This window comes from Cibotium barometz, chromosome 62 (genome assembly GCF_041138505.1).
Source record: "Cibotium barometz isolate CiBa-2024 chromosome 62, ASM4113850v1, whole genome shotgun sequence".
In the NCBI taxonomy this organism is placed as follows: Eukaryota; Viridiplantae; Streptophyta; class Polypodiopsida; order Cyatheales; family Cibotiaceae; genus Cibotium; species Cibotium barometz.
In genome coordinates this window covers 829,311-841,407 of record NC_141107.1, presented here as the reverse complement: position 1 = coordinate 841,407, position 12,097 = coordinate 829,311, and the positions used below count along the sequence as shown (strand labels likewise).

Below are 12,097 nucleotides of genomic sequence, written 5' to 3'. Positions count from 1 at the left end.
AGGCTACCACATATCTTTTGGGTGGAAGCTGTCATGTGTGCTTGTCATATTTTGAATCGATGTCCCACAAAGGCATTGGTTTCCATTACTCCTTTTGAGGCTTGGCATGGCCGCAAGCCTTCGGTATCACATTTTGTACGAGCCAGTTTACAGGATGATGATGAGCTTGATTCATTTGTGGATGTACGAGATAATGTGCATTGGAACAAAGCCATGCACGATGAGCTTGATTCTATTAAAAGGAATCAAACATGGGATTTGGTTGATCTGCCCAAAGGCAAGAAAGCAATTGGTACTAAGTGGGTCTATAAGTTGAAAAGACATGCAGATGGATCCATTGACAGGTACAAAGCCCCTCTAGTTGCAAAGGGCTATGCACAGAAAAAGGGCGTTGATTATGAGGAGACATTTGCTCCTACATCCCGTATGTCGACACTTAGGTGTGTCATTGCATTGGCTGCACATCGTGGTTGGGTTGTTCACCAGTTGGACATAAAGAGTGCATTCCTACATGGGGACCTCGAGGAGGAAGTTTATGTATATCAGCCCATGGGTTTTGCAGAACATGGTCATGAGGGGAAAGTATGCAGGCTGAAAAAGGCCTTGTATGGTTTGAAACAAGCTCCACGAGCTTGGTATGCAAAAATAGATGCTTTCCTACTCACTCAGGGATTTGTGAACAGTCCATCAGAAGCCACTTTGTATGTAAAGAAAGAAGAAACAGATCTGCTGGTCATCAGTCTTTATGTGGATGATCTCTTGCTCATGGGATCAAATGATGACAAAATTGCAGCTTTTAAAGAGATACTGCAACATACATTTGACATGTCTGACTTGGGGCTTGTACACTACTATTTGGGCATACAGTTTGTGCAAGATAACAGAGGCATTGGGTTGTTGCAATCACGGTATGTTGCTAAACTTCTGGAGAAGTTTAAATTTCAGGATTGCAAGCCTATTAGTACTCCTATGGAGCCTGGGATGAAACTGTCACTACAAGATGACAGTATTTCCTTTGATGCCACTACATATGCTCAGGCTGTTGGGTGCCTTATTTACTTGTGTAATACAAGGCCAGATATTCAGTATGCAGTCTCTCAGTTGAGCAAATTCATGCGCAGCCTGCGGTTGTCACATTGGCAAGCTGTGAAGCGTGTATTCTGTTATTTGCAGGGTACCTTGTCTCTTGGATTGCTTTATCCTAAGGGGGGTGACATGCAGTTATACGCTTACAGTGATTCAGATTGGGCTGGTGATTTTGATACCAGACATTCCACTAGTGGAAATTGTTTCTTTCTTGGCTCTTCATGCATTTCTTGGCTAAGCAAGAAACAGACCACAGTGGCCACTTCGTCTTGTGAGGCAGAGTACAGAGCAGCCTACACTACTACTGTTGAGTGTGTTTGGCTGCGTCGTCTCATGACTGATATGGATATTTCAGTGGAGGAGCCTACACCTATCTATATTGATAGTCAGAGTGCCATTGCTGTGGCCAGGAATCCTGTGTTTCATGCTCGCACGAAACACATTGAGATTCACTATCATTTTGTTCGGGAGAGACTCCAGGCAAGAGATATCAGTCTGATCTACTGTCCTACAGATCAGAATGTGGCAGACATCTTCACCAAGGCATTACCACGTCCGAAATTCGAAGCATTCTGCACTGCTTTGAATTTGTTTCCTTTTGGTGGATGATGTACAGTGATCACATATCACTCCAGGGGGGTTTGTTGGGTTTTATGCTGTGTATGCACCCAGAGGAGTGCTAGTGATCATCAGTAGATTACTGGGGCACTTTTTACTTCAGTTAGTGGAGGTTTTTCCCCCCAGTTTAGCTTAGTTTCACTTATAAGCAGTTTATAGGTGTTTTGGTCCACCCGGCACATTTTATGGCCGGACATGTGAACACATCTCTTTAGGTCACTTATTATGTGGCTATTGTACTTCACATTTTGATCAACTCAATACACTGAAGTCGTGTTCTCTCTCTGTTGCTCTCCACGCCTGTTTGCAGCATCTCTAAACCCTAACCCACATTGGCCTTCACAGCTCTAGCATTTTAGTTTTGTCATTTTCTTTCATTTCATTTTAGTACCCGTGATGATGTAATCCTTTTGGTCTCATAGGTCATTTTGGCCTTTTGTAGACGTTAATGTAAGCTATTGACAGGATGAGGACTGGGAGAGCATATGATCATGATGGTTTGGTAGCTGAGCACTTTATTCATGCCAGAGATATGCTTGCAGAGCTTATTGCTATGATGTTTAACCGAGTCATGTGTGAGGGTTTTCCTGAGACTTGGAATATGTCCACGATTGTGCCTATCTTCAAGTTAGGGGATCCCATGCTTCCTGGGAATTATCGTACCATCATGATTGGTCACACATTGGCTAGATTATATGCATCTATTCTTGAGCAGGAGTTGAGTAGATGGGCAGAGAGAGGGCATATCTGCATCAGGGCAGGCAGGGTTCAGGAGAGGTTTCTCCACTCCTGACCATATCTTGACACTCAGAGCTATTATTGAGGAGGGCAGATCATATGGGAGGAGCATTTATTGTTGCTTTGTGGATTTCCGCAAAGCTTTTGACACAGTACCGAGAGCCAGATTGATGCGCAGACTACAGGAGATGGGAGTGCCCACAGAGCTGATTTGGGGAATCATGGCTTTATACAGGACAGTTGTGGGGCAGGTACGTACTACTCAGGGTATATCTGAGATGGTTCACTCCACTATTGGGGTGAAACAGGGCTTCCCCCTTTCTCCCACCTTATTTGGGATGTATGTGGATGAGGTTTTGGACTATATAGAGCGGGAGGGTGACAGAGGAGCACAGCTAGCAGGGACATGGATTCCGCTGTTATTGTATGCTGATGATATTGTGTTGATCTCAGATTCTCCAGAGGGGATGCAACGTCATTTGGATGCATTGCACACGTTTGCACAGGACAGTGGATTGTCTGTTAACCTTGGTAAAACCAAGGTGATGGTGTTTAACACCACAGCATAGTGGGTTAGGAGGTCAGCACCCACATTTACATATGGTCTGGAGACAGTGGAGTATACAGATGCATATTCTTACCTTGGTGGGGTTTTTAGTGGCCCATTATTTTCCTTGAGGAGAGTAGCGGAGACCAGATTGACCAGAGCTTATGCAGCATTGGGGAGACTAGAGAGGATGTGTTTGTAGGTTCAGTTTCAAGAACCTCGAACAGAGCTCTGGCTCTTTGACACTTTGGTCACTTCAGCCATGCTGTATGGAGTGGAGATATGGGGACCCTCAGTGGATCACCATAGCCGAGCGGGTAGCACTGATGGATGGAGATGTATGGAGAGGCCCTTGGTTTCTATGATTTCCCGGATGATTAGGGCCAAGGCCTCCGTACCACTCCGTGCAGAGATGGCTACCCCTCCATTGGTAGTAGAGGCACTCACTCGATCAGTCTCCTTTATACATAGCACTTGGGCTCTCCCTAGAGACAGATATGCTCGCTTAGCCCTGGAGTCTTCACGACAGTTGGCATCACAGGGAGACGGATCATGTTGGTATGCACAGATGATAGCTTGGTTCCAGCTGCATGGCTTTAGTATGGACATGCTACCTCCATTTCACTACTCCCTCGATGCACCCTCCCTCTCTCTCACACGGGCAGAGATTACCAGACTTATCAGCTGGACACTAGGAGAGACACACGAGCTTGTTACGAAGATGGCTTTCTATAGAGATCATCTTCTCCAGCTCACGGAGGATGGGTTTGTGATTAGACCCAGCTACATGGATACTCATCTTTCTCATGGGGTACGGTGTGCTATTGGTTAGATGCGCACATCCTCACACCAGCTAGAGATTGAGACTGGCAGATGGAGCCAGAGACAGAGTTACATTACATATGTCATTGTCCAGTATATTATGAGATACGAGGCCGTTTTCACTGCCTGTTCAGAGAGGGTTTCGGACCACTTTCCAGAGTCATGAGATATCAGGATTAGAGATGCCTCGGATTATACTTGTTGGAGCTGCGTAGACATAGAGAGGGTCTCTTGAGAGGGAGGGGATCAGAGAGGAAGAGACACCTACAGAGGCAGATTACAGACTTCTTTCGATCAGAGATTGAGCAGTCAGGCCAGCAGGCATTGCAGCTAGCCCCAGAGTATAGCCGCACCAGAGGTACACTGATTGATCGGGCTATAAAGCTGGGGCGGTCCAGGCGCCCCAAGATGAGAGGCCCATCTCGACACCGGCGGAGACTACAACAGAGGATCATGACCATACTAGCACGGCATGGAAGACGTCTAGTCAGAGTACTCACCATGGAGGACATTGTGGATATCCGCCATCGACCGATGAGAGACATCTTTGGATAGTGATGTATATGATGCTTACCTTTGTTGCTGGAGTTTTCCTTCCCAGATGTTATCCATTAGGAGCTCCTAGTACCTTACTTTTCCCCATAGTTGTTGTTTCAGTTTCAGTTAGTTGTTTAGTTGTTTTAGCTTTTCTTACACAGACATTGTATCAGATCCACCAATTGTTGTAACCTTTTTGGTCTCATAGGTCATTTTGGCCTTTTGAAGACGTTAATATATCATATCATATCATTTCATTTCTCTCTCTCTCTCTCTCTCTTGCCCGCCCCCTGCCCCCCCCCGCCCCCGCCCCCCCCACCCCCTCTTTCCCCGCCGCCCGCCATCTCTTTCTCTCTCAAGCACCATGTAATCTCAACAACCATTGTGTGAGGATTGTACTCCTTTTTTCAATTTATAGAAGGATCTACTCTTGGAGAGAGCGAGAACTAAAGTCTTCTGCTCGTCATTCTTCTCTGCTAACACCTTCACAACGACAGTAGTCTTAGAGCCTTGGTGTGCTTGATTTGTCCAATATGGTGTGAGACATTTTGTATGTGTCATGGCTGAGATCTTGACAGGTAGTAGTTGACTTTCTTCAGCCTCTTCCACTGCAGCCTGATCGGAAGTTGAAATAGTAGAAGTTAAGCTTATCTTTTTTTTTTTTGTTGTTGTTGTTGTTGTTGTTGTTGTGTGATTTAAAAGATGACTGCAGATACTTCAAAATTTTCCAGAGCAGATGAAAATTTCATGTTTGTATGTTATCTTGTGTTGTTCTTGAGACTTATCATTTCTATGGCTCTGAAAACAAGAGTGATGATTAAGGTTAAGACATCTCTGGCTTGTCAGTGGGCCCTTGCTCCATGGTGGCTATCACACAAGCCAAGATGGGGGCATGAGTTCAAATTTGAACACTCAAGTATATGTTATATAACTCACAATAAAAAAAAATCTCTGGTTTATTCTTTGCTTTGTCTTTAGAGGCTGTGGGACCTTTGATCGTTCTTGACATTGTCTCTAGCTTGCTTTCTCACAAAGGGAAAAATTCCTTTCAACCTTTACTTATCACTGCAGAACTACACAAGAGGTATGCCAACACCGGTTCTGTACATAAAGAACTTGGCAAAAGATGTGACTCAGGATGATCTGCACTACATCTTTGGTAAGTGCTTTCCCTGTGGCTTGAGTGCACAGGGCCTGGTTCATTTTTGCAGCTAGACATCGTTATGCTTCGTCTAGCAGTGTATATTTCATCTTGCAAGCTTTGCATGGTTTCTTTGATAGATCTGGTTGACTGGACAAATACTTGAAAACATGGTTAATGGATGATTTGTTCACTTTGACTAATTTGCAGGGGCTGTGTTCCCAAAATCTGAGGATTTTAGATCTCAGCTTGGAGTAAAGCTCATGCAGGTACATCCATCTCTTGTTCTGTTTTGGTTTTCTGTAATCTTAGCAGTTGAAGCAGAGTGCTTGCTTTCTAAAAGGTCTCAAAGGTCCCCATATATTTTTAGTCACACCAGATGCATTGAAAACATAATGCATTTAGATGATTTGGGTTGGTGTGATATTTGCAGAGTCTCACCCATGGTATTAAGGCATTGTTTTATCCTTTTTTTTTTGTAATGTTTGAAAACAGGAAGGTCGGATGAGAGGTCAAGCTTTTGTGACTTTCCCGTCAACTGATCTGGCAGAAGATGCACTGGTATTCCTTCTTTACTTAGCCCAATATGATATACAGGTGTATCTTCAGTTGAGGAGCTCATTGCTGTAGCTTTATGGAGGATGGAACACCACTTCATGCTCACATGCAATTTTTTTGTGTGCTCAGAATATTGTGCATGTATCTTCAGTTGAGGAGCTCATTGCTGTAGCTTTATGGAGGATGGAACACCACTTCATGCTCACATGCAATGTTTTTGTTTGCTCAGAATATTGTGCATGGCTTTATGCTGAAAGGGAAGCCGATGGTGGTACAATTTGGTCGTAATCCCACAACTGCCAAGACAACTGCTCAATCATGATAGCCTAGTGCTATGCTAAGGCTGTTCACAACAAGGTAGTGCTGTGGGGAATGATTGGGATTCCCCATCAATAAACGACACAAAATCTAGTGAAGTTTTTGCCATGGACTCCGTGCTTTGCCAATTTGGTTCACAACAAAAGATTCTTGTCATTCTGTTGCAGACTTATCAAGATGAATCCGAAAAACCATTGGGTGGCCTAAGAGGTGTCCAGGTGCCTGTCTAGAAAGGCACACAAAGGCAGCTTTATTAGTCTTAAATCCTTTTATTTATGAGCAGTATCATACAAGTTAGTTGCTTTACAACTCTTCTTAACACCAGGCAAATTTCACGAGTGATGTGCAAGTCAAAGTTACTATTTGTTTGCACAAACTTGTCTTTATTGGTTTTGTGATGGAAAAAGTGTGGGAGAACACGTACTTAGTCTTCCACCTCTTCCACCTCTAAGAATGTCAAGGGGAGAAGACGTACTTCGTATTGGTTTTGTGTTAGAAAACGTTAGTGGGAGAACATGTACTTAGTCTTATGTGTCAAGGGGGGTTCAAAGCTGCAATGCTTTGAGCACTCAGCGTTTTACTGCTCGATTATTGTGCCTATGTAAAAATGACATGTTTTGTTGTTATTCAGAAATGATATTGTGGGATGTTTTCACTGTACATATGAGGTTCACAATTGGTAATTGATACTAGGTTGAAAGCCTTAACTAGTTAGGTCAGACTTGCATTTTTTCCATGGATGGTGTGACCTTAGCTATGTCACATTGTTTTTTGTTTTATGTTGCTTTTCTTTATATTTGCCATTTTGATTAGAATTTGTGGGTTTGCATTGTCATGTGCAAGACGTGTGCAGGGCTGATCCCAGGACTAATCTTGAAGGGCAACAAAATAAAGAACTAGATTAGGACCAGACTCTGGAGCATTGGTTGCTGTTGTGGGCAGGGAAAGACTGGTTGAGGTCAGGGAAGGGCTGTTGGCCAGCGTAAACAAGTTTTATGACCAGTTGGTTGCAGTTTTTTGAAGTGTTTTTGTCCACTAGTAATTCCCAAGGCCTATAAATGCTCATCGTTTTGATTCATTCAATCCTCCTTGGATTGGGTCTTAGACTTAGGCATAGATTAGGTGATTTCTACCTTTTCCAAGATAGCGTGTGGCTGTAGGACTTGCACTTCCTTTTCGTACTGAATACTCAGCTCTCTCTCTCTCTCTGGTCACAATACGAGTTCTCATGGAGGAGTAAATAAATTGAGAGTGGCAGTAAATAAATTGTATGAGAAGGTGGTGTGTCAACTTAAAGCCACAAAAGGGATGTCGTTCATTTTCCACAGCAACATGGGTGTTAAACAGGGCTGCCCGTTGTCACCAACATTGTTTGGTTTATGCATTGACAGGCTGGAAGAGATGATCAAGCAAACAGCATCTGCTGAACAGATTGAAGGCCCCAAACTCTTGGAAAACACAATATTAGTGCTATTATATGCAGATGATGTAGTGTTCTTCTCATACACAACAGAAAACATGCAGCGAATGATGCATACGCTTCAAAATTTCTGCAAGGAAAGTGGTCTAGCAAAACACTGCAGCCTACCAAAGCTCCAGATATTATGTACAATGGTCAGCAAATTGAAATGGTGCACTCATTTAAATATTTAGGAGTTGATATTCCAGCAAACCATAGATGGAATCAGTGCATACAAAGAAGGATTGATGTTGGATGGGGAAAATATTACCGCTTTGAGAATGATTGCAGCAACAATAACATCAGGAGATGGCACATCAGACGTATCTTATTTGATGCTTATGTCGTACAAGCTGTGCTATACGGAGTAGAGGTATGGGGTGGAAGTATCTCACCATCAACATGGAATGACATTGAGAAGATGCAAAAGGCGTTCTTCAGAAGACACCTAGGAGTCAAAACCACTACACCTTACTCTATATTAATGCTTGAAACAGGCAGCAGACCCATCGAGCTTTGAGCACTCCAAAGGATTTTCAAGTACATACAGAAGGTCAAGTCCATGTAGATGGGGAGACTACCGAAGAAAGCTTTGCTAGCAAGTAAAAGACCTCAGAAAACAAACAAAAGCAAGATGCTATCTTTAGGATGGATGCATGACATCAACGGCTGGTTTCAAAGATGGGAGGTAGACTCCTATCTAAATGCAGCATCAGATGAAGTAGATGAGAAGGCATTTCATCAAGCACTATTGGAAGCACTCCACTATAAATGGCAATCATCAGAAAAAAGGGCTAAATTTGAATATTATGCCCTTTGCAAATGGCACTCCACTGTAATGGCAATCATAAAAAAACAGGGCTAAATTTGAATATTATGCCCTTTGCAACTAGTTCAAATTTAGCCCTTTTTTCTGATGATTGCCATTTACAGTGGAGTGCTTCCAATAGCCCTTTTTTCTGATGAAGAAGACAATGCTCAGAAATACATAAGCATGTCTATTCCCGCCAATGCAAGGAGAGGTCTTGCACTTATCCGGACTAGGTCACACACACTCGAGATTGAAAAAGGAGCATGGAGCAATATCCCAAAAGAGAAAAGATTGCAAAGTATGCACTTTGGGAGCAGTGGAGATGGAGGAACATGTCCTTTTAACATGTCCACAATATGACCCCATAAGAAAGGACTTTAGTACCATTCTAGAAGGATATCATGACTTGGTGGATTTGCTCACACATGCCAAGCTTTCTGCTGTAGGCATTTATATCACCAAGATTCTTAAACATCATGGCTACCTTACAGCACAATGCGACCATACGACAAGCTCCATATCACTCCCATGAAGGGAGAAGGCTTTGTATTTCCCTCCAATGAAGGGAGGAGGCTTTGTTTTTTGTTTCTTACAGCTTTGTAATAATTTCGTGGAGGTCCCATGGGCCGTTTATTGGCTCCCAGAGGACGATAATACATTCTTCTTCTTCTTCTTCTTCTTCTTCTTCTTCTTCTTCTTCTTCTTCTTCTTCTTCTTCTCTCTCTCTCTCTCTCTCTCTCTCTCTCTCTCTCTCTCTCTCTCTTGCTTGCGTTTTGCATCAGGTTGGTGTTTAGGGTTGAAAGAAGACTTCGTCCACATGTGACATTGGTATCAGAGCTTCAGGCTGGTTTTGAGATATTTTGCTGCCCATGTCCCACCCACCCTTACTCCATTGTGCATAGATGAAACCATCGCGCGTATCTTGATCTTTTGGTGCTGTGGGAACCAGGCAACATTGTCTCAGCAAAGGCTAAACACTGATTCAATCTGAGATGAAGATGCGCAGGTCCAAGGTACAAGAAAGTGCACAGGTATGAGCCCCAAGGAAAGGAACACAAGACATGGAAGAAATTCCCAGGAGGTTGGTTGGTGGTGTTCCACAAGACCCAAGGGGAATGGCAGTCCTGTGAGTCGGGTGACACTTGGGGCATGCCAGGAAAGGCTTTGAGGGAACGGTTCCATCCTCCAAGGGTTGGAGTGAGTGCCAGACTCAATACTCAGGAAAAGAAGACCAGAGAAAAGTGGTCAAGGACTTTGCATGAAGGGAAAGGAGACAAGACGGAAGAGATGCATAGATCTTCATCAGAGTTGGAGTGGATTTGGAGAGCGGACAGGGAAAAGATTGCTAGTAAGGGAAGCATGACAGATTTGAGACTCCGTGAATAGACAATGGGATGATGACAATTATCCAAGAACAGTTGGAATCCCGTCATGTGCTAGACATGTGCAGGGTTGATCCCAAGACTAATCTGTTGGAAATATCACCCAAATCCATTCAAAGGTTAAAAGGGGCTATATTACCTTGATTACTTTACTCAAGAATCATCTTCAAATGGGCGCCTATTTCAAAATAGCCTAGAGGGCATCTTGTTCATTTATGGCAAACCCACATGGGGGGGAGATGGCATCTTATGCTTGTAAGACATCATAGGTGATGTCATGAGGTCATGTACTACTTGCCTATATAAGAGGCCCTTGCTAATGAAGAGTACAACTCGTGTTTCTATGTTTATGCCTAAACCATGTTTCATTAGCATCTCTTAATCCACTCATAATCTTGCTTCTAACCATGACCTAACCATGACCATAGCCATGTTTGATCCTCCTTAGCTTTGCTAATCCACTCACTAAACCAAGAATTGGTATCAGAGCTTAGGATTAACATTATCCAAATCTCACTCATTAGAGATTATTTAGTACCTCATTAGCTTAAGCCTATCTTATCCCCTCCACTTATCTAGCCTGAAATATAGGCAGTCCATGGAGCGTCAAGATCCCATCGCCCTCTTCAAGACTCATCACAAGCGCTCAGCTAGGCGTTCTCAACACAAAGGCGAAGCTGCTGATGGGAAGAATTAGCCAAAGAAGTGCCCGGAGTCAACGACATTGCTGCAGAGACCTGCGCCTTTTTATTTGGGAAAAAACGTTGCCCCATCGCCATCACTTTGCCAATCACTAATTCCTCAGAGCCTCGAGGGTTTTCATAGGCTGCGAACACGCCTATTTGGTCAGTTTTGCATATGGTTTCATGGTTTGGTGGTTATAGGACTGACATAGCTTCTGGAGCTTCATCTCTTAACAGTAAATGAATGAGTGATTATTCCACTTAATCACCAATGTTTTATGCTTAAATTGGTCTCAAATCACTGATATTGAAAGTGCTTAAAGCATTAGGTGCTTGGACCTAGGCCTCTACTTCTTTTAAGTACTCCAAGTGAACCAATTTTTAGAAACTATTTTGAAAGCATTTATCACATTGGTCACCATATACTTGATGATATTACTATATTGTGATGATGTTATTGTTTACATCATTTTTTGAATCACAATGGCTGAACCATCTGATGCTGAATCATCAAATATTCAACATTTGAAGCCTAAGAAGAAAAGCAGAAAGCCGAGGAGACGGGTAAGAAACAATGTCTACAACCCAAGAGCAAACAATGTTTCAAGAGGGTATGACTGGTCTGAATTTTTCATAAATCATTTTCATCTATTTGGTGAAGGTATCTAATCTTGTAAAAGCATTAGACACTGCCCTTGAGTGATACTCAAGTGGTAAGACCTTGCTTTATCATCATGTCTACATCCTCATTTCATGTTGATAAGTTTAAAGGGGTAGGCTTTCATACCTGGCAAGTTAGAGTAAGATTTATTCTCATGAAGAAAGGTCTTTGGGGGGTTGCTAGTGGAAAGGAGAAAAAACCTACCACTAGATATGGTGAGCAAGGATGGGTACCTAGGGATGAGAAAGCTTTTGCCATAATTGCATTAGGTCTAAGTGACAACTACATACATCATATCTCTAATGCAAATAACTCCGCTGAAGCATGGGAAATCCTAGAGAAATTATTTGGGACAAAAGGGAAGCATTCCAAGATAGGGCTGAAAATCCAATTTTTTAAACTTGAAATGAAAGCTTTTGAGTCTTTACCTTCTCATCTTAATTATATGAAAAGCCTAATGTCACAACTTGCAACAATAGGAGCACCAATAGATGAGGAAGATGCGATTGCAGTTTTGTTGAAAAGCATGCCTTATGATGAGTATGGACATTTAGTGTCAACTCTCATGAATCTTCCGGACCCTACTTTAGAAGCCATTGAAGCTGCACTCCTTGAGGAGCACAAGAAGAAGCAAGAGAAGATAGGGATAATTGAAGGGGCATACTTCTCCAACAACAAGTCACACTTCAAGAAGAAGAACTTCATCGACACAAAAGGAAAGAAGAAGGCTTGTGGA

General features: G+C 42.9%; 1 protein-coding gene across 4 annotated transcripts in view; it reads left to right on the top strand.

Annotated features, from left to right (window-relative positions):
• LOC147603997 (RNA-binding (RRM/RBD/RNP motifs) family protein) overlaps positions 1 to 7,023 on the top strand; it is a 28,284-nt gene extending 21,261 nt beyond the window's left edge. Inside the window, exons 8-12 of one of the 4 annotated variants that reach the window (XR_015265402.1) lie at positions 5,420 to 5,507; positions 5,700 to 5,758; positions 5,985 to 6,050; positions 6,177 to 6,404; positions 6,533 to 6,741. Coding sequence is in view for 3 of the 4 variants with exons in the window: in XM_086795190.1 (XP_086651316.1) it covers positions 5,420 to 5,507; positions 5,700 to 5,758; positions 5,985 to 6,050; positions 6,177 to 6,335 (372 nt within the window). In the remaining variant the exon portion in view is untranslated. Of the gene's footprint in view, positions 1 to 5,419; positions 5,508 to 5,699; positions 5,759 to 5,984; positions 6,051 to 6,176 lie in introns of all 4 variants that reach the window. The other 3 variants (XM_086795192.1, XM_086795190.1, XM_086795191.1) reach the window with 3 other exon arrangements.
• The last annotated feature ends 5,074 nt before the right edge of the window (positions 7,024 to 12,097 follow it).